The 17,228-nt window shown below is 47.3% G+C and overlaps 12 protein-coding genes across 12 annotated transcripts; 6 read left to right on the top strand and 6 right to left on the bottom strand.

Moving 5' to 3' along the window:
• Positions 1 to 475: 475 nt before the first annotated feature.
• Positions 476 to 2,644, bottom strand: MPF1 (Mpf1p; the record flags this gene model as incomplete). Its single annotated transcript, XM_002552002.1, has 1 exon — positions 476 to 2,644. The coding sequence occupies one exon, from the start codon at positions 2,642 to 2,644 to the stop codon at positions 476 to 478; it is 2,169 nt and encodes a 722-aa protein (XP_002552048.1).
• Positions 2,645 to 3,405: 761 nt separating this feature from the next.
• KLTH0B06006g (agmatinase) lies at positions 3,406 to 4,644 on the bottom strand (the record flags this gene model as incomplete). Its single annotated transcript, XM_002552003.1, has 1 exon — positions 3,406 to 4,644. One exon carries the CDS (start codon positions 4,642 to 4,644, stop codon positions 3,406 to 3,408), a length of 1,239 nt encoding a protein of 412 aa, XP_002552049.1.
• Positions 4,645 to 5,006: 362 nt separating this feature from the next.
• Positions 5,007 to 5,804, bottom strand: ASI2 (Asi2p; the record flags this gene model as incomplete). The annotated part of the gene is made up of 1 exon (XM_002552004.1): positions 5,007 to 5,804. The coding sequence occupies one exon, from the start codon at positions 5,802 to 5,804 to the stop codon at positions 5,007 to 5,009; it is 798 nt and encodes a 265-aa protein (XP_002552050.1).
• On the top strand, positions 5,805 to 6,362 carry PGA1 (Pga1p; the record flags this gene model as incomplete). Its single annotated transcript, XM_002552005.1, has 1 exon — positions 5,805 to 6,362. The coding sequence occupies one exon, from the start codon at positions 5,805 to 5,807 to the stop codon at positions 6,360 to 6,362; it is 558 nt and encodes a 185-aa protein (XP_002552051.1).
• Positions 6,363 to 6,390: 28 nt separating this feature from the next.
• On the bottom strand, positions 6,391 to 7,701 carry ECM14 (putative metallocarboxypeptidase; the record flags this gene model as incomplete). Its single annotated transcript, XM_002552006.1, has 1 exon — positions 6,391 to 7,701. The coding sequence occupies one exon, from the start codon at positions 7,699 to 7,701 to the stop codon at positions 6,391 to 6,393; it is 1,311 nt and encodes a 436-aa protein (XP_002552052.1).
• Positions 7,702 to 8,112: 411 nt separating this feature from the next.
• IGO2 (phosphatase regulator) lies at positions 8,113 to 8,502 on the top strand (the record flags this gene model as incomplete). Its single annotated transcript, XM_002552007.1, has 1 exon — positions 8,113 to 8,502. The coding sequence occupies one exon, from the start codon at positions 8,113 to 8,115 to the stop codon at positions 8,500 to 8,502; it is 390 nt and encodes a 129-aa protein (XP_002552053.1).
• A 99-nt stretch (positions 8,503 to 8,601) lies between these two features.
• KLTH0B06116g (KLTH0B06116p) lies at positions 8,602 to 9,390 on the bottom strand (the record flags this gene model as incomplete). Its single annotated transcript, XM_002552008.1, has 1 exon — positions 8,602 to 9,390. One exon carries the CDS (start codon positions 9,388 to 9,390, stop codon positions 8,602 to 8,604), a length of 789 nt encoding a protein of 262 aa, XP_002552054.1.
• Positions 9,391 to 9,658: 268 nt separating this feature from the next.
• Positions 9,659 to 10,354, top strand: WSS1 (metalloendopeptidase WSS1; the record flags this gene model as incomplete). Its single annotated transcript, XM_002552009.1, has 1 exon — positions 9,659 to 10,354. One exon carries the CDS (start codon positions 9,659 to 9,661, stop codon positions 10,352 to 10,354), a length of 696 nt encoding a protein of 231 aa, XP_002552055.1.
• Positions 10,355 to 10,724: 370 nt separating this feature from the next.
• CUZ1 (Cuz1p) lies at positions 10,725 to 11,510 on the top strand (the record flags this gene model as incomplete). Its single annotated transcript, XM_002552010.1, has 1 exon — positions 10,725 to 11,510. One exon carries the CDS (start codon positions 10,725 to 10,727, stop codon positions 11,508 to 11,510), a length of 786 nt encoding a protein of 261 aa, XP_002552056.1.
• Positions 11,511 to 11,715: 205 nt separating this feature from the next.
• Positions 11,716 to 12,801, top strand: KLTH0B06182g (KLTH0B06182p; the record flags this gene model as incomplete). Its single annotated transcript, XM_002552011.1, has 1 exon — positions 11,716 to 12,801. The coding sequence occupies one exon, from the start codon at positions 11,716 to 11,718 to the stop codon at positions 12,799 to 12,801; it is 1,086 nt and encodes a 361-aa protein (XP_002552057.1).
• A 257-nt stretch (positions 12,802 to 13,058) lies between these two features.
• Positions 13,059 to 14,555, bottom strand: YCK2 (serine/threonine protein kinase YCK2; the record flags this gene model as incomplete). Its single annotated transcript, XM_002552012.1, has 1 exon — positions 13,059 to 14,555. The coding sequence occupies one exon, from the start codon at positions 14,553 to 14,555 to the stop codon at positions 13,059 to 13,061; it is 1,497 nt and encodes a 498-aa protein (XP_002552058.1).
• A 1,578-nt stretch (positions 14,556 to 16,133) lies between these two features.
• On the top strand, positions 16,134 to 17,201 carry AAH1 (adenine deaminase; the record flags this gene model as incomplete). The annotated part of the gene is made up of 1 exon (XM_002552013.1): positions 16,134 to 17,201. The coding sequence occupies one exon, from the start codon at positions 16,134 to 16,136 to the stop codon at positions 17,199 to 17,201; it is 1,068 nt and encodes a 355-aa protein (XP_002552059.1).
• Between the last annotated feature and the right edge of the window lie 27 nt (positions 17,202 to 17,228).

Raw genomic sequence — 17,228 nt, forward strand, 5'->3', positions numbered from 1 at the left:
GTGGCGTTTGGCGTAATATCGGTAATTGTTAGTTCAATTCTGATCCTCTGAACAGGTACAAACATTGAGCATTGAAGTCATAAGCTGAGCACAGGCAGCTTATATGAATTAATGGACTACTTATAGCATTATATCAGTTGGGAGTTAACAACTCTCTTGTTGGATGGAGCCCACAAAGAGCCGCCTCCTACTAGTTCGTAGTGCCAGTTCACTACTCTGATCAGGGACGTGGGCTTTCATTATACTTAACGCAGCATAGTGTTTGCTGTGTTTTTGAAGTCTGAAACGATAATTAGATCTAGAGTTGCCGGGTGCACTGTTAAAAAGCGTCCCTCTTATGAGCTCTTCGTCATTAGATAATAAAACAAAGCTTATGCAACATTCCCCTATGCAGGGATGACCACACAGGGGCTATTGAAAATGCATAAATAACCAATCTATAATAAACTTTCACATTCAATCTTTGGAACAGCTTTCAGCACCGTGCATTGGTTTTCAAAAACCCCACAGGACCCACGATATAGGGTTTGACAAAGTGGTTTTTGCATTTATTTAATATAACTCCTTTGTCTGTTTTGAAATTCCTGAATTTAGGTGCTTTAGATTTCCCAGGTTTTCCTCCCCCAAGGATGTATCCAGATATAGGCGGATTGTTCGTCTCGTAGGCTGGTGCTTGGGTTGGGCAAATGAGAACCTTGCCAAGCCACTCCTCATCCTCAGGAAGTGGCCTTATGCAACGTAACGAGTCCCTGATATACCTTCTTCGTGACATTTCTTTTCTTGGTGGATGCCACTTAACCTCGCAGCTCCCGTATGGTATACTGCTTAGGTTGCTAGTGACAGACGATGCTCTGCGTCTGAACGCATCACCTCGATCGACAACGTAATAGTAGTCGTCTTCGCTGTCGTGGAATATACCCTCTTCTTGATATATTGAGGTCGCTGCGGTGGCTGTGTGGGGGTGCAAACTATCGATATCATCATCATCTTCTTCTTCACCTTCATCGTCATTGTCAGTGTTTCCAAAAGTTGGCGAATCTTCAGTTTCCTCCCCTTCTTCTCCGTTGTGTTCGTAAATAACTTGCTGCAACTCATCCAAGTCGTTTTGAAGTCCAACGTTATTATGGTATCCTGATTGAAGCTGAAGTTCACCTGACGCAATCGTTGCTCCACCGATGGAAACCTCACTGCCCGGTGAGCCCGGCGAGCCCGGCGTTGTCACTGCAATGTCTCTCGCATCCTCCCCTCGATGATTAAAGCCGAAGTAGTCATCTGCGTTTGAAGAGCTCTGGAGGGTACCTAGAGATTTTGAACGCTGTTCCAGCGAAGGTCTCACAGGAATTTCTGTCTTCTGAGGTGAATTGCTGGCAGATGCTGAAGTAGATGGAACCTGCTCTTCTTCTTCATCCTCAGTAACAGCGTTCAAACCTACTGTACTCAGTGCCCTCGGATAGGGCCCTCTGAAGCTTGGACATGGAGCTTTTTTGTCAGAACCGAAGAAGCTTTTTAGCCTAGATTTTATGCTTTCATTGCTACCACGCCTGCTGCTAGAGTTTGAGTGACTATCTGGATTTGACATAGAGTTTGGTCTCTTTTTATAAGGATAGTGCAGTTCCAGGACCCCGTTTCTGGTCGAAGAATTAGAAAAGCTTCTTCTGTCACTCCCGGACCTATCATTACCCCCAGAGGATGTAAGAGCATTAGTCCTTTTGCGTCTTCTGCGTCTACGTCTTCGCGGGACAGTTCTATAGGTTGGCAGCTCCCTGAAGTCAAGGTCGAGGGCAACACCTATTCCAATGCTGAGATACATGCTCCACATTATCATGTCGTCAACATGCGAAAAACTCAGCATAAATTGCTCTGTTTCACAACGAAGACGCAACACGAAAGTTTTCCTACTGTAATCGGTGGGAATGCCAAACTTCGCAAACTGTAATGAGTAGGTTCTGAAAAGCCTATTATTAGTTAGGTACTTCGCTTTGTCTTTGGTAATTCTCTGGCTGATGGATTCTTGGTCTGCTTTGTTGAACTGGTAAGTGCCCTTAGACGCTAGCGAGTTGAAAATTGAATGGTGGCCCTCGTATTCTATATCGGGATCCACGGATTCTCCACCGAAATGCGATTTTCCGTTGCAATAGTTTTTGATATTCCTTGTCAGAGAAGGATCGATGAGATAAAAGTTGAGCTGAGTAGAGTTGATCTCCATTATAAAGTTTTTCCAACTTCGAGAGGGAGAACAATTGTAGGGATCCAGCCACTCCATTTTCATTGACACTACAGTCACTTCTTCCACAGAGGGCGAGTAAGCGGGAAGAACACCACTGTCTTGGGTCTCGTACACAGGATACGTGATCCTTCTGTTCGGGTTTGCTGACTTATAGCTTGGAGGTTTTGCTGGTTGCGGGTCGATCCAAGCAAAAATATCTTCTTCCGACGCGCCCGCTTTCTCGGCTCCCCTTCCCGGATCTGACTTGGACTTTTTGACTTTCACCATCGGATCCTTCAAAGGTTTGTCAATAGCTTCAAAAATTTTCCCAGTTCCTTCTGTTGACGATATGGACGTACTGGAGCACGCAGATTTCGTCTTCCCAATGCTTGTATGCTTGATATACTTCGACTTTCTAGCATTGGCGACTTCACTCATTTTGTGTCACTTTGAGTTGATCAAAGCCTGGTTTGACTCCAACACCCAAATGCGAGTTGTTTGAAGAAAAGGCACCGCTCAACAGTGCGTATTGATTGTTTTTGAGTGCCCGCAGTAGGGTCGTGCAGTTTGATTCAATTCTCTCCGGAATAGCAAGCAAGGGCTTGTCTAAAAACTAATATCAGTAATTAGTAGCACAATACGAACAAATAACGGTTGACACTATATATGTGTTCGATAACTTCTAGCTCACTATTCGTTCGTCATATAAAAAAAGTCATTACTTAGCACACGAAATGCACGAATTTCACCTCTCATCCTGAACAATCAATTGTTTTTCTAAACTGATGGAATAATTTTCCGTAATTTGCATCAAAGCCTCGCGTCTTGTATCTTAGTTGGTGTTAAGATGCAAGGGAACAACCTCAGAGTTAGGTCATCCTATGCTGATTTATGCAGCAGATGAAGCTGTTGAAGTAGTATGATGTTTTAAGGCTTTTATTTGATGTTTTCATTGTTACATAGCTCTTGGATGGGCAGGAGTCTGTCCACGGATCCCCGGGCTGCTTTTCGTGTGTGAGCCAAAAGCGTGTATGTAGTATTCGTAACGTTGGTCTAACATGGAGACAGTCAGCCGAACGACTTTTGTTTGTTCTGATTATTTCGCAGAGCATATCTATAGTGCTATTCCTAACAATGTTGGGGAATTGTATAACCCGATGTTTGTTTATTCTTGTTGTCCAGGTAGTGGTCAAGATGAGTTAGACTCTCCCTTGAAGGAGGGATTCCATGAAATTCTGTCGAGCACCTTCTCCAAGGCTTTGGTACTCGTTTTCAGCCAAATTTTGAGGTTTGTCGCCCTGATCCATCTCGCTGTTTTTGTTTGCCTGTATCATTGCGGGATCAAGAGGGCCTTTTTTGACCATGTTTGTAATGAGTTCGTAAACAATTTGGGATGCTGCCGTAGATGTGATGTCGCTTTGGTCATATGCAGGGGAAACCTCTACGACGTCCGCGCCAATCAAAGATAAGCCATCAAGTTGCCGGATAATGCTAATAAGTTCACGAGTGAGCAAGCCACCAACTTCCACTGTTCCGGTACCTGGAGCAGCACTTGGATCCAAAACATCAATGTCGACACTGATATACACTGGTTTGTCTTTGGGGACAATATCTAATATTTTCCTGGCTATTCCTCTCACGCCAATGTCCAGAATCTCATCGCATTCAATCCGGTGAAAGCCGGTCTCCTTGTCCTCTTCGTAATCGTCCCACCCCACTCCGCTCAGACGCGTTCTGAGGCCAGCGTGAACGTTCGAGTTTTCAGAGAGAAGGCCTTCTTGCTTGGCTATCCACAACATAGACCCATGCGTGAAATCGGAGTTGTTACTGTGCCAGTAAGATGGATATTTAGATGGTGCCCATGTATCCAGGTGAGAATCAAAATGAATAACAGAGATTGGACCGTATATTTTGTGAAGCTGACGCAAGATAGGCAAGATGATACTGTGGTCACCACCAAGCGTTGCAAACCTAGGTGGAAGTTCCGCTTGCTTCAATGTGCTATTTCTATTCAGGAGATTGTGATAAGCAGCACCCATCATCTGCAAGGCCAAGTTGTTGTCCATTGGGGTTACTGGAACGTCGCCACAATCCAAAACCTTGGCCCAGTCTTGGTAAGGGTTGATACCAGCCCTGAAGTTGAAGCCCCTCATAGAGGTTTGTCTTTGTGAAGATTTCCTAATTGCCTGTGGACCAAATCTTGCGCCCGGCCTATACGTGACCGCGGTATCGAAAGGTATTCCAATTACACCAATGTCGAAATCAAGACTTCTGTTCATAAGGCATTTTTCGTGTGGCAGATGTGCAAAGGTCTGAATACCCGAGAACGGCCAGTCTTGGCCCCACATCTGCTCCAAGTCTTCCTCTAACACTGTAGTTCCAGAGGCGAGCACCGCGTTTGCGCACGCAAGGGAAAAGAGCACTGAACGCATCAACATTGTCGGGTGGTTAAAGTTCAACACAACGCCCCAACCCTTGGTTCACACGAACACAAGTTCTTAAATTAGTGCTGTGGAATTGTCATTGTTCTCATCTCGCTACCGGTTACTTTAAGGTAGCGCACAGATAAGGAGCTTTTGATAAGGGGAAGCGCACGTGATCATAGATAGACTTCAAGTCCTTTTTGGTACGCGACCTGCTCGAATTTGGCGCTACCGTAGCGCGTTTCTTTGAGATTTAGACCCTTCTGGAGACTTTGCGCGAACATCAGGCCCGTTTTTGGCCAAAAAACAACGTTTATCTAGATTCGTCAGCAACTCGCACACGGATGCCCAACCAATTCTCACCTTCCCTTAACATGTTAGAATATTCCGCTGGTAGTACGATATAGTTGGCCTACAATTTTTGCAACGCCTTTGTAGCGTCTAAAACAAGTCATCAGCAGGCACAATGAGAAGAAGAACGTCGCAAAGCAAACATAAGTGCTTGCACTTACCCCGTATAGCGTGTATAGCACCACTGCAGTGAATTTCACAACAAGCGTGTAAGTACGCATCACGAATGAGCTAACGCTTGAATTTGACGATAGCCACGCAAATAATGGAGCGGAATAATATACTATGATATTATGGAATTTGCCCAGCAACCCAAAACCACTTTTGAACAATATCACTGATCTCCCATCTTCGCTCAAAATGCTTGAAAACTTACAGTAGGAGGCAATGTCCGTTACAAAGTCGCTGTTTGAGAACGTCACCTCTGTTAATAGGATTTTAAGTACGTTGTAAACAGAAAAGGGGAACAAAACCATCATCAATAAGTGGTCAAGGATAAGCAGATTCTGCAGAAAGAGCCTGAGGTATTGTCTCCTTTGTACACCAGGTGGCCAGCGGAACGGATTTTCTTGTCTGTGTCGCGGACCTACGCGAACGCGAAAGGGAGGATTGGCACGCATTGCAGCAGCACGCCGCTGCTGTCTATTTTGGTTCTGAAGACTATGCATTAAGTCTTCACTCATTTTCTCCTCTATGGGTTGCCCTTGGCATTCCTTCTTGCTTTCACAGCTGGTCTTAACTTTTGACTTTGTCTTAATTTGAAGCACTTGATCTAGATCTTTAAAACAATTCGCATTATCCTTTTGTAACATAAAGAAAGTCATATGAGAATTGTACCATTTTTCGCTGCTTTGGCATTCTATATATGCTTTTCCCTTGCAAACACAGAGTCGATAGTCTTTAAGGTGCCGGATACGTTTTCACCTGCGCCCCAGCCAATCGCCGATGAGAATGAGCCATTGATTTCGCTAGAGGGAACCAACAGAGCACTGAAGACATTCGATGCCCCTGTTGACTCTCAATTTGACATCGAGTTAAGGGATCTATCTCCTGGAGACACCTTTTTTGCCAAAATATGTTGGACAGCAGTAGATCCTATAGACATCACTTCTTTGGGCTACTCTATAAAACCAGACTATACAGCGAGGGGCGGGCATTGGCAAGATGCGCCTTTAAGGTTTTTCCTTTCTTTTGAGGCCAAATCAAACTCATATCCTCTTTTTTCCAAACCCACGGTCCCTATAAACATCTCAGTCTCGGCCATGCGGATGGGCGTGCCAGTAGACTTGCATGCCACAATCATATTCATGACATTACTGACCGGGTTAATATTTATTATCAATCGGCATTACAAGCTTTATAATCGCTTTAAAAACGTTTGAGGATTTGTAAATATATGTCATCTAGTCATCACAGCTCCGGATTTAATATAAAGTCACAGAAATACTTCAAAGCTGCATAGCTTTCTTTGCCTACTGGGACAATGTATTTTGGCGGCAACAAAAATCCATGGTTCCCAGTGTCCCGTAGCTTTAACTGTATTCCCCAATGGGCTCTGTGATGGTACATGTAGTCTAATGCTGATCCGGACCCAAGACCAGGCTTCAAGTCGGATCCCCTATCCTCGCATGAAGAGAGAACATTGTATTTCTTGCCCGATTTCCTTCTTATAGCTTTTGCTAACCCCCAGGATAGTTCTAACAGATTTTCAAAGTCCCTAGGCAGCGCATCGCAAGAATAAGCGTATGGGTACAGAACTTCTTGAGAGTACGAGTGTAGATCCAGGTAACCATGAATAGTGTATTCACTCTTTGACTCGTTGATGTAGTTGTTCCACGACTCAGACTCTAAGGCCTCAAAAGGCGACTCCCCGCTATAGTCTTCGCTGCAAGGGAAATCTTGCGTTCCTGTCCAATGGAAATCAAAGGAGTGGTCGATGTCAATTCCAAAGCAACGCGGGAAGTACGTTTGCTGGCGGTTCTTACGCCACAGGCGGTCATGACTCCACGTGTACACGTATCCGTCCGGGTTAAAAACCGGTACAATAAGGAAGTCCAGGTGGTTTAAGTATTTAGTTTCCTTTTTGTTGGTCCCATAGCCTGTAAGCAGCTGATAAATAAAGTAACATGCAGTGCTGACGCCCACCCATTCTCGAGCGTGGATACCACCTGTGATTATGATAGTTTTCTTGTCTGGATTGAGGTTGTGGTTCCCTGCGCTGATGTGTAGTGCTTTCATTTCGCGGCCCTCGAATGTTTGACCGACCAACTCAATTTTCACAAGCTCTGGGAAAGTCAATTGCATCAAATCCAACCACGCGTAAATGGTGTCGAGGTCTCTAAATTGGTCGAAAAAGATATCTTGTCTCTTCATGGTAACAGGAGCAGGCTCGTTAAGTTGCGGCGACTGCTGGAAAATCTGCAGCTTTTCAGCGCCCTCGAGCTGATCTACTGGGTAGGTCTCTTTGACCGTTTTGTTCAGGTCATCTATGATCACTTCGCACTCTTTAAGATGATCCGCCACATCACCAGGAAGTTGCACATCCACAAACTGGGAGCTTCGAGTCCAGATATCTATCGAGCCAGCGTGATATTGGCCGATCTTTGTCTTGACTTCCGTAACGTTGTTAGTGTGGAACCTGCACACCTTGTAGCCCGAGTAGTCACGCGAGGCAGAGCAAATCGCCACTAAACATGCCAAAAAGGCACTCGCCGCTCTCATGGTCTTTGAGAGCACTCACTGGTGTGTTAATGTGTCTTCGTTGTGGGACTTACGTAGTGGTTGGTTCGCTTAGAAGCCCACTAACTCAATTTGATGATATCTTCGTTTTTGACGATATGCGCTTGACGAGTAAGCTATGCAATAACTGGAGGGTTGCTGGTTTTGGGCTAAGCAGTCCACTGGGAGTTAACACGGAACTTCGGATGGTATTTCTGCTATTAGAAGTACCACTGACTAGCATAATTTCTCAACACTACGTTGGCAACAATGTTACTCGCGTATATAATGATAAAATATACCGAATGCTAAGGAGCTAGCAAACCTTAGCTCTGGATCAAATTAAGTGGAGCAAAGGAGTAGACCATTTGTATTTCCTGGTTAGCCGGAGTTTAAGCCAAAAACAAATCTATCATGAGCAAAGGGAACGATCTATCGCCAACATCAAGCAATGTGGACGTGAAGGAAGGTGTGGATGCATCCAAGCTCACCCCACAAGAAGCAAAGCTCCTGAAGATGTATGGGAGGCTCCCCTCCAAAAAAGATCTGTTCAAGCACAAGCTGCAAGAGAGAAAGTACTTTGACAGTGGTGACTACGCCCTGAATAAGGCTGGTGTTAAATCAGATGACTTGCAATCTGATTCGATAGGGAACAATCACCTGCCTGTGACAAACCCTAGCGGGCTAAGAGAAAGCATCATAAAAAGAAGGCTAAGCAGTAGCGCGGGAAGTGTGGATGCACATGACCTACGCAGGCAAGGCAGCATATCTAGTGGGCCTCCGCCAAGGTCGCCCAATAAATGAGGCGCCTTGGCGACTATTACAGGAAAATATTCAGTGTCGCCTTTTATTGTTATTGGTATGTACAGTACATTAGTTCAAACCGAGATCTCTAGCATTACTTCAAGCGCGATGGCCGTACAAGTATCTGCCCAGCTTACCAAACAGCAACAGTCCGAGGAAATAAAAGTCCATAAAGTACAGCATTTGGGAGAACTCCGTCACGTCACGGTAGCTGGTGACAGAGGCGATCGTACCAATCCCGAGGCAGCCTAGCAGCATGGATGGCGTGCCATCAAAAAACATCCAAAGCACGATGTTTAGGAGAAACCAAGCGCCGCTGGCCTGGAGAGAAGAGCTCCATTCGATTTTCCGAATGCCGAACGCGACGCCAAGCATCGCATTGGTGGAGCGCAAAAATGAAGTGAAAGTGGTGGTCCTAACGGGGCTGCCCCACAGCGTGTCCATGAGTGGCAACAGTGCTCCAAACAGCACACCCTCGAGTGCGTAAGCCATCCAAGTTGGAACCACTCCAAAGCTCAGAGTCCGGCAAATCTCTACGCCTAAAGCCAAAGGCCTCGATGCAAACTCTTCGTGCAGCTCGTGGTTGTCGTGAAGCTGCTTGCTGAGCTCGTTGTATGAAATGCCTGCAACGCCAAGAAATGTCAACGAAAACAGTATGTGAGTTGCTCTCTGGAGCATGGACCTTTGGCCGTGGGCTCCGGAGCGCTTGATCATGTCTTCTGGGAATTTTCCTACCGATTTTTTGGCTTCTTCGTAGACTTCAGCATCTTCGCTGTGAGTGATGTCTGCATCGTAGATGCCGTACAGCTGTGGTCGTGTAAGATTGCTGATGGACTCACTGCTAACGCTGTAGTTTCCATTGGCCATCTGGGCCTTCTTTCTAGCCATTCTGGGTTGGATTGTGCGTTTTCTTCAGAGTGCTGCTTACTTGTTCTAGTATGCTAGCTGATTTGATCAGTTGAAAAATCATGCCGACAAAATGTAGCGTACTCGTAAAACTATCAAAGTTTCGACAAATCATCTAAATACGAACAGAAGCAGGGAACGAGACGTTGAGAAGTGGAACGCCACTTACACAAGAGATTAAGCAGACGTTATCCAAAAGCCAGTAGGGCTTAATGCCGACAATTCCTGCATGCCTGCTTGCAAGTAAACCATGACTACCCAAAAAAATGTACATATCGGTAGTTTAGCGGTAATGCAGAAAAAGCCAAACAAGGATTACGCGCTGAGCATACTGAAAGACATAGCACATCGGGTGTCATACTTGATGCGCGAGCACAAGTTCAAGGTTGATCAACTTGTGGAGTTCTACCCAAAAAACAAACGGCTTCTGGGGATGAACGTGAACCGTGGGGCCAAAATCATGCTTCGCTTGAGACAACCTTTCAATGAAGAAGAGTTTTTGCCTCGTGAGGACATTTTGGGTACCATGTTGCACGAGCTTACTCACAACGTGTATGGTCCACATAATGCACTTTTCTACAAGAAGTTGGATGAGCTTACAGCTCGTACGTGGGTCATCGAAAGTCAGGGCCTGTATGACGGGTTCATTGGACGCGGCCGCAAGCTTGGGGTGAAACCAGCGGGAAGGACCCCACCTCGGCGTTTAGGTACGTCCGGGGGCCACTCTGTTGGCTCAATCAAGTCTGCGTCTGAGATGGCTGCTCTCGCAGCTCAAAAGCGGGCATTTGACGCACAGTGGTGTGCCAGTTCTTCCAGCACTGCGACGCCAAAACCTCAAGACCTACAAGTTATAGAAATTGATAGCGACGGCGGGGAGTTTACCGGGCGTCCTAAGGTTAAACCCGAAAGAAAACCAGAGCCCATAGAAGTCATCGATCTGACCTAAAACCGGATGCATATCGCTATTTCTTCGAGACGGGTACTTAAGAGTTCGAGTCATATCGCCAATCAGGAGGCACTCCTCAGGAACAAGTGCAACTTGGACGTAAAATCCCTACAGTAATGATATTCACTCTCTCGGAACGTTTGGCTAGGTTTTCAGTAGCGCGCTGACGCCGTTATCCTCTGCTTTGTTCAGGTGTCTTTTTTGACGAAAGTTTCGAAGCTATATGGAATCATCTAATATGTTCTATTCGATGTTGTGCGCGATGACAAACGCCGCCACAAGTAATCAGCGTATAAAAGGGCTGGGTGGCTCTAGCTAACAGGATTGGCTTCTCCTGCCTGCGATAAATCAAGAAAACGAATTAGCCAAAATGACGAATGTTGAAACCGGAATGCTGGATGTGGGAACCCACTGCACGTTTTGCCGACAGCTCGACTTCCTTCCCTTTCACTGCAAACAATGTGGAGGTGACTTTTGCAGCTCTCACAGGAGCCGAACTTCACACCGCTGCGCTTCGGAGCAGCAGCAAAATTCAGAGCAGGAACCCCAGTCGGGGAGCGTCTCCCCAGTTAGGAACGCCAATGGAGAGTATTTTGCTACTTTGCTTCCAGAGAAAGGCCACATTCGCGTAAAGCAGGCGGAACAGAATGCGCAAAGGCCGCATAGGGCTAGCGACCGAAGTGTCAAAGACCGGCTCGAGGCCAGCGGAAACAAAAGCGCATTAGAAAAGTTGAAATCGTTTTTCGGAAGGCGATCTAACTCCCGTGCTGCCAATCCATCGAAAAAGGGTCCGGCGAACCGTCTCATTCAGCTTGCAAAGCTTAAACAATCGGCGAAAGGGGATCCCAAAATCCCAATGGCCAACCGTGTGTATGCATTTTGCTTCGTGATCGATGCCAAAGACGAGAACGTGAGGCACGAACTCTTTGTTAACAAGATATGGCCCGTGGGGCGCGCCCTCGACTACATAGCGAACCAACTTGCCGTGCAAAACCTTAACAACAGCGTCCAAGCCTCCGTCAACGAAAAGCTTTTTCTGTACCGTGACTGCGATGGTGTGCCGGCTCCCCTCGATACATCTTGCCGAGTTGCGGCAATCATTCACGATGCTGACACCCTTTATCTGGTACGAGGTGAACAACTTCCTACCGTTTAATTGTCAGGCGACGAGCGTGTCTGACCTTACTAATCTTTCAGAACGCAACTACTTAATAGGGGCATAGAAGCAATACGTCACAAATGTCTTGTACCTCAATGCATTACAAATATCAAATTATATAAACCGGAGTTACAATACAAGAAATCTTGGACAACCCCCCTTTCAAGGAAAAACTAACTAACCATCTATTTGCTCAACTAGAATGGACGAGAAGGTTTTGGTAACTGGATGCAATGGATTTGTCGCGCTTCACGTTCTTGATATTCTACTGTCAGAGAAGTTTCATGTAATTGGGACTGTTAGAACCCCAGAAAAGGCCAACCGAGTTAAAGAGTCGTTTAAAAAACTGTATCCGTATGCCAACCTGGAGGTTGAGATTGTAGCGGATATAACTAAAAAAGACGCTTTTGACAAGATCTTCCAAAAATACTCCGACATTCAGCATGTCATTCATACTGCTGCGAACGTCACTTTTGGGAACGGGGGAGACAGAAAGGAAACCTATTTGATTCCTGCCACCGAGGGAACCAAGAACATCCTAGAGTCTACGTATAGTTTGGGTAAGAATGTCAAGAAGTTCGTAATGACCTCTTCTCTAGCTTCAATAATGGACAGAAAGCACTTTGGGGACCCTAATTTTGTTCACACAGAGTCAACCTGGAACCCAATTACCTGGGAAGAAGCCGAGAATGATGACGGCAATGCCTATTGTGCTTCGAAGAAGCTTTCGGAGCGCTTGGCTTGGGACTTTGTCAAGAAACATGAGAAAGACATCAAGTTTAGCTTGACGACCGTATGCCCTCCAATGATTATGGGTCCACAAGTGTTTGAGTGGAGCCTGGCTAATGAAACACTGAACACCTCTGCTGAAAAGGTGAACAGTGCTTTGAAAACTACGCCAGACTCTAAGGGTCCTTTTGATAGCTCCAATGGTCTTTCATGCGATGTTCGCGATGTTGCACTTTTGCACATGCTTCCTCTCCGTAACGAAGCTCTTGCGGGGCAGAGGCTTTTTCCCTTAAATGGAACGAGCCTGAAGCAACACAACTACGAAGACGCTAGGTACACTTTGCAGCGGATCTTGGAGATACTAAACAAACAGTTCCCAGAAGTGAGGGGCAAAATCTCAGCTGGGGCCGACAAGAGTACCCTTAAGACACCAGACGATCTCTTATATTACAACAACGACTTGACCACTAAGTTGACTGGTGTCGAGTTCAAACCCTTCGAGGTAACGGTTCATGATGCCGCTAAGCAAATCTTAGATTACCGTGCCGCTCACAAGTAAGATGAATGTATAGAGATAACAATACATGTAAGTTACACAGTTTTGTGCGCTTACGATTTTTTGACCTTGAGGCATCCGTGCTGAAAAGTGGAGCGCCCTGAGTGAGGTCGTATATAAGACTGTTTATGCTTTTACTTAAGGCCAAGCATCAAAAATCACATTATTTGTTGTGATGGCCACGGCTTGAAAGAGCATCAAAATTAAACGAACTCTTTGTATAACCTGTGAGGCCTGTTCCTAAGGGTCTTAGTTAGTCATTAACAGCAGCCCAGTTTCGAAAAGAAACCCTTTCCAGACGACACAGACTTTCCGTCGGTAGCGGCCACCTTGTTGGGCGGCTGGGCGTGCTGTTTCACCGTTGGGGGTTGTTGGGCCCCGTAGAGGTTGGGTTGTTGCTGTGGAGCATGCTGGTTGTAGCTGTGAACACGGCTCTGCTGTTGCAGCTTCTGTTGCTGTTGAGCGTACTTCTGCTGCGTCTGTTGTTGATAAGCCTCGTATGAGGTTGGATCAAGTCTTTGCTGCTGCGATATCTGCTGTTGTGATTGCAGCTGTTGTTGTCTCTGTTGTTGCTGTTGCTGTTGTTGTTGTTGTTGTTGCTGCTGCTGCTGCTGCTGCTGCTGCTGCTGCTGGTGCAGAAGTTGCTGCTGTTGGTAACGTAGCTGTTGCTGGGGGTCCATGCCCTGGCCTTGGGCGTACTTGTTCCTATGCCTCCTGTTTTTGTCGTTAGGAGGGTTTGGGTGACCGTAGCCATGTAGGTTGGGCTTCTTGTTAATGTTCAAATCCCAGCCGCGGCCGCCGTTGAGCTTCATCCAGTCATACTCGCCATCGGCTTGGTTGTCCATGTCATCCAAGATAGAAAGGAACAGCTTTCTGTATCCTTCGTAGTCTGGAGTTTCTTCGAACGCCAGGCTTCTGACGACTTCCAAGTACCGACCAAACTGGACAGGGAGACCCTGAGCAAGATCGTAAACATTGGTAACCCTCTTTTTCTCGCCAATTTTTTCGTATTTCTGCTTGTTGTTTGGCGCCTTCAAACCTTGCCATGGAAGCTGGCCTCTCAGAAAGTAGAAAAAGACATGGCCCAGGGCCTCCATGTCGTCTCTACGCGATTGCTCACGCCCCAGGTGTGTGTTTATTGACATGTACCGCGCAGTGCCGCTGAGGGACTTCTTTTCTCTGTATGGAATATGTTGTTTAGTCTTTGGGTCCCTGTATTGTTTGGCCATACCGAAGTCGATCAAGTGCACTTTGTTTTCGTCAGGAGTACCGGGACGACCGATCAAGAAGTTGTCCGGTTTGATATCACGATATATCAAGTCATGAGTGTGTAAATCTTCGATCAACGTAATCATTTGCACAGCAACCTGCACCACAGTCTTGACGGAAAAGCGACGTCCACACCAGTCAAAGAGATCCTCGAGGGAAGGGCCCAGGAGGTCGATGACCAGAATGTTATGCAAGCCCTCTTGGCCAAAGTAGTACGCCTGAGGGATGCCGGGAGTGCCCGCTAAAATTTTGTAGGTGCGGTACTCGTCTTTGAGCTGGGGAGCCTCGGACTTGCGTGGCTCAAACTTGATCGCGACAGGCACGCCGTTGATCATGTTGGTGCCCTCGAATAGCACGCCGAAGGACCCCTCTCCAATCTTTTTGCCAATTCGGTAGTGGAGGCCTACGATGGTTGAGTCATCGCGGGCCGTGGATGACGCAGAGGATCCCAGTACATGCTGGGAGGCGGAGGCTGAAGCGCCGTTCATTGGTGCCTAGTCTTTCCAGAGATATCCGCCGTGTTTGTGTTCACGACCGTTGTGTATTTCCGTATTCTAATATGTGCTTTCACGGCTGCTTCACCGCGGACGTCTCAAAAGCACCTGTAGAATGTGCAAGTGGGCTTTCAGCTACTACCTGGCTGCTGTTCGGGCCGAAAAACTGCTTCAGAATCACACTTATTGTCCTGAATTTTGTGGTCCCAAGAGGTCAGTGAGCGAGCCTCCGTCGAAAGTTTGTGTGGAAAATCCGGAAACGAACCTCCAGAAAAAAAAAACAAAGATTGAAGATCGATAAACACGAAGAGCGCAGAAGGGCGACACGTCTTCAGATATGCCTACGGGTTTTTTCCACAGGAAAGACTCTCAAACACACGCGACCTATGTAGCGTAATACCTCGTGCACGTTGACTAACCTAGGCCTCGCGAATCCTGCAATTCGCCTGTTTGAGTATCTATTCTTGTCGGTCCGTGATTACGAAAAATACTCTTTAGGTACGGTCGTTTTGTCCTGCCTCAGGCCATCGGAGAATTTGGGCCCCTGGGAACGTAGGGCGGGCGTGGCGTGTGTGCCCACTTTGTGACTGTGGAAAATCCCGACCTAAGTGTGTTCACGTGATTCCACACTGGTCACTAGACACGCTTTAGGTTTTCGAAGGGAGGGTGACCCCATGCTAAGAGTTCGTCGATAGTGCGGACTGTGGTCTTGTGACTTTGACATAGACGGTGGCACGAGTAGCGTAGTTCTCGGCGGCTAAGGTCCGGTGAGAATTTAGAAAGGGCGCGTGAACCGCTCCCGGAGGAAGTAAAAAGGTATTTTCCAACTGGCAATGCGGCAGCTAAGGTAGCGTATTGCCGTTTTTCTCGCCGACGGAGATCACTGTGCCCAAGAAGCTCGCTTTGGACCCGAACCCTAGCCTATCGTCTCCGACTAATGGGAAGATGGGCGTAGACCGCGGTGCAGTAGCTTTATGCCACGGTTGCTAGAACGAGAAGAGCTCGCCTCTGTCGTCCGGGTTTTGCGTCCTCCGCGGCCAGGGCTCGTATGACACACTTCATGAAGTAAACAGGAAATTACGATTGCCGCCAAAGTTTTTAAATCCCGACGTGTATTATTTTATACGGAAACGCAGCAAACGACCATTGATAGAGGAAAGCCGCGGATTTCAAGATTGAAACCCTTCGTGGAGATGTGCTTGTGAAGTTTGACAGGCTCTCTTCGTGATTTGTCCCACTCCGCCTGGAATATTTTTGTGTTTTGTGGCGAACAAGCGCAGATGTTTCAAAAGGCCGCTTCCACTAATGGCCGAATCTAACAAGTTTCAAGATAGCTCATGGCGACGATATCTAAATAGCGCGTTTGGTGAAGATTTTTGCCGGGCTTCGGTTGCTAAGCAAATTTTTTAAGTTTTCTTAAGTCATCCTGATCTTCGTTAATGTTTCTTTTTGTTATCAAACGCATCGCAGAACTCAGTTATATTTGAAAGCTGGGCATCAGAACGTAAGGAACACTAGAAAGCCTCCAAGTGCTTCAAACAGTGCAGCTACGCCAAGGAATCCACAGAAATAATGCCAGAATACGAATGCACCAGCGTTATGCGCGAGTTTTTGCACGAGCTGCCCAAGTGTGAGCACCATGTGCACTTGGAGGGTACTCTGGAGCCCGACTTGCTTTACCCACTAGCATTGAGAAACAATGTGACGCTGCCAAACCAGTTTCCAAAGACTGTGGAGGAGCTGGAAAAGAGATACGTGATGTTCAGAGACCTACAGGATTTTCTGGACTTCTACTACATCGGTTGCGAGGTTCTGCTCCAGGAAGAGGACTTCTTCGATCTGGCCTGGGCATACTTCAAGCGCGCACACGCCCAGGGTTTGAGGCACGCAGAGGTGTTCTTCGACCCTCAGAGTCACACCCCTCGCGGCGTGGCCATTGAGACTGTGGTCGCTGGTTTCAAACGTGCGTGCCAGAAGGCGCTCGACGAGCTGCAGGTGACCTCGAAGCTGATCATGTGCTTACTGCGTCATCTGCCAGTGGAAGAGTGCAAGGCCACGCTCGAAAGCTCGCGCGTGCTTTTCGAAACACAGCAGCTCCACGGTCTGGGTTTGGATTCTGCAGAGCAGCCCTTCCCCCCAGAGCTCTTCACCGAGTGCTACGAGCTCGCGCGCCAGTTCCACCCTGACGTGAAGCTCACAGCGCACGCCGGTGAAGAAGGAAGCGCTAAGTACGTCTCCAATGCTCTAGATCTGCTGCAGGTCACCCGTATAGACCACGGTGTGAGGTCTGTTGAGGACCCCGAGCTGGTGGCCCGCCTCGCTCGCGACAAGACGATGCTGACCATTTGCCCGCTTTCCAGTCTGAAGCTGCAGGTGGTGAAGGACATTTCCGACCTGCCTCTCACGCAGCTTCTAGAGGCTGGCGTGCCTTTCTCCATTAACTCCGACGACCCCGCCTACTTCGGTGGTTACATCTTGGACAATTACGTGGCGGTCCAGAAGAAGTTCAACTGGGACGCCGCGACATGGGCCAAGGTTGCGCGCCAGGCCATCGAAGGCTCTTGGTGTGACGGCAAGAGGAAGGACGAGCTCTTGACAATGCTAGCTGCCGTTGTCGACAAGTACTCCGCACTTATTTAATACGTACGCTCCGAGGGAGCCCTCTGC

The sequence above is a fragment of the Lachancea thermotolerans genome (genome assembly GCF_000142805.1).
Source record: "Lachancea thermotolerans CBS 6340 chromosome B complete sequence".
In the NCBI taxonomy this organism is placed as follows: domain Eukaryota; kingdom Fungi; phylum Ascomycota; class Saccharomycetes; order Saccharomycetales; family Saccharomycetaceae; genus Lachancea; species Lachancea thermotolerans.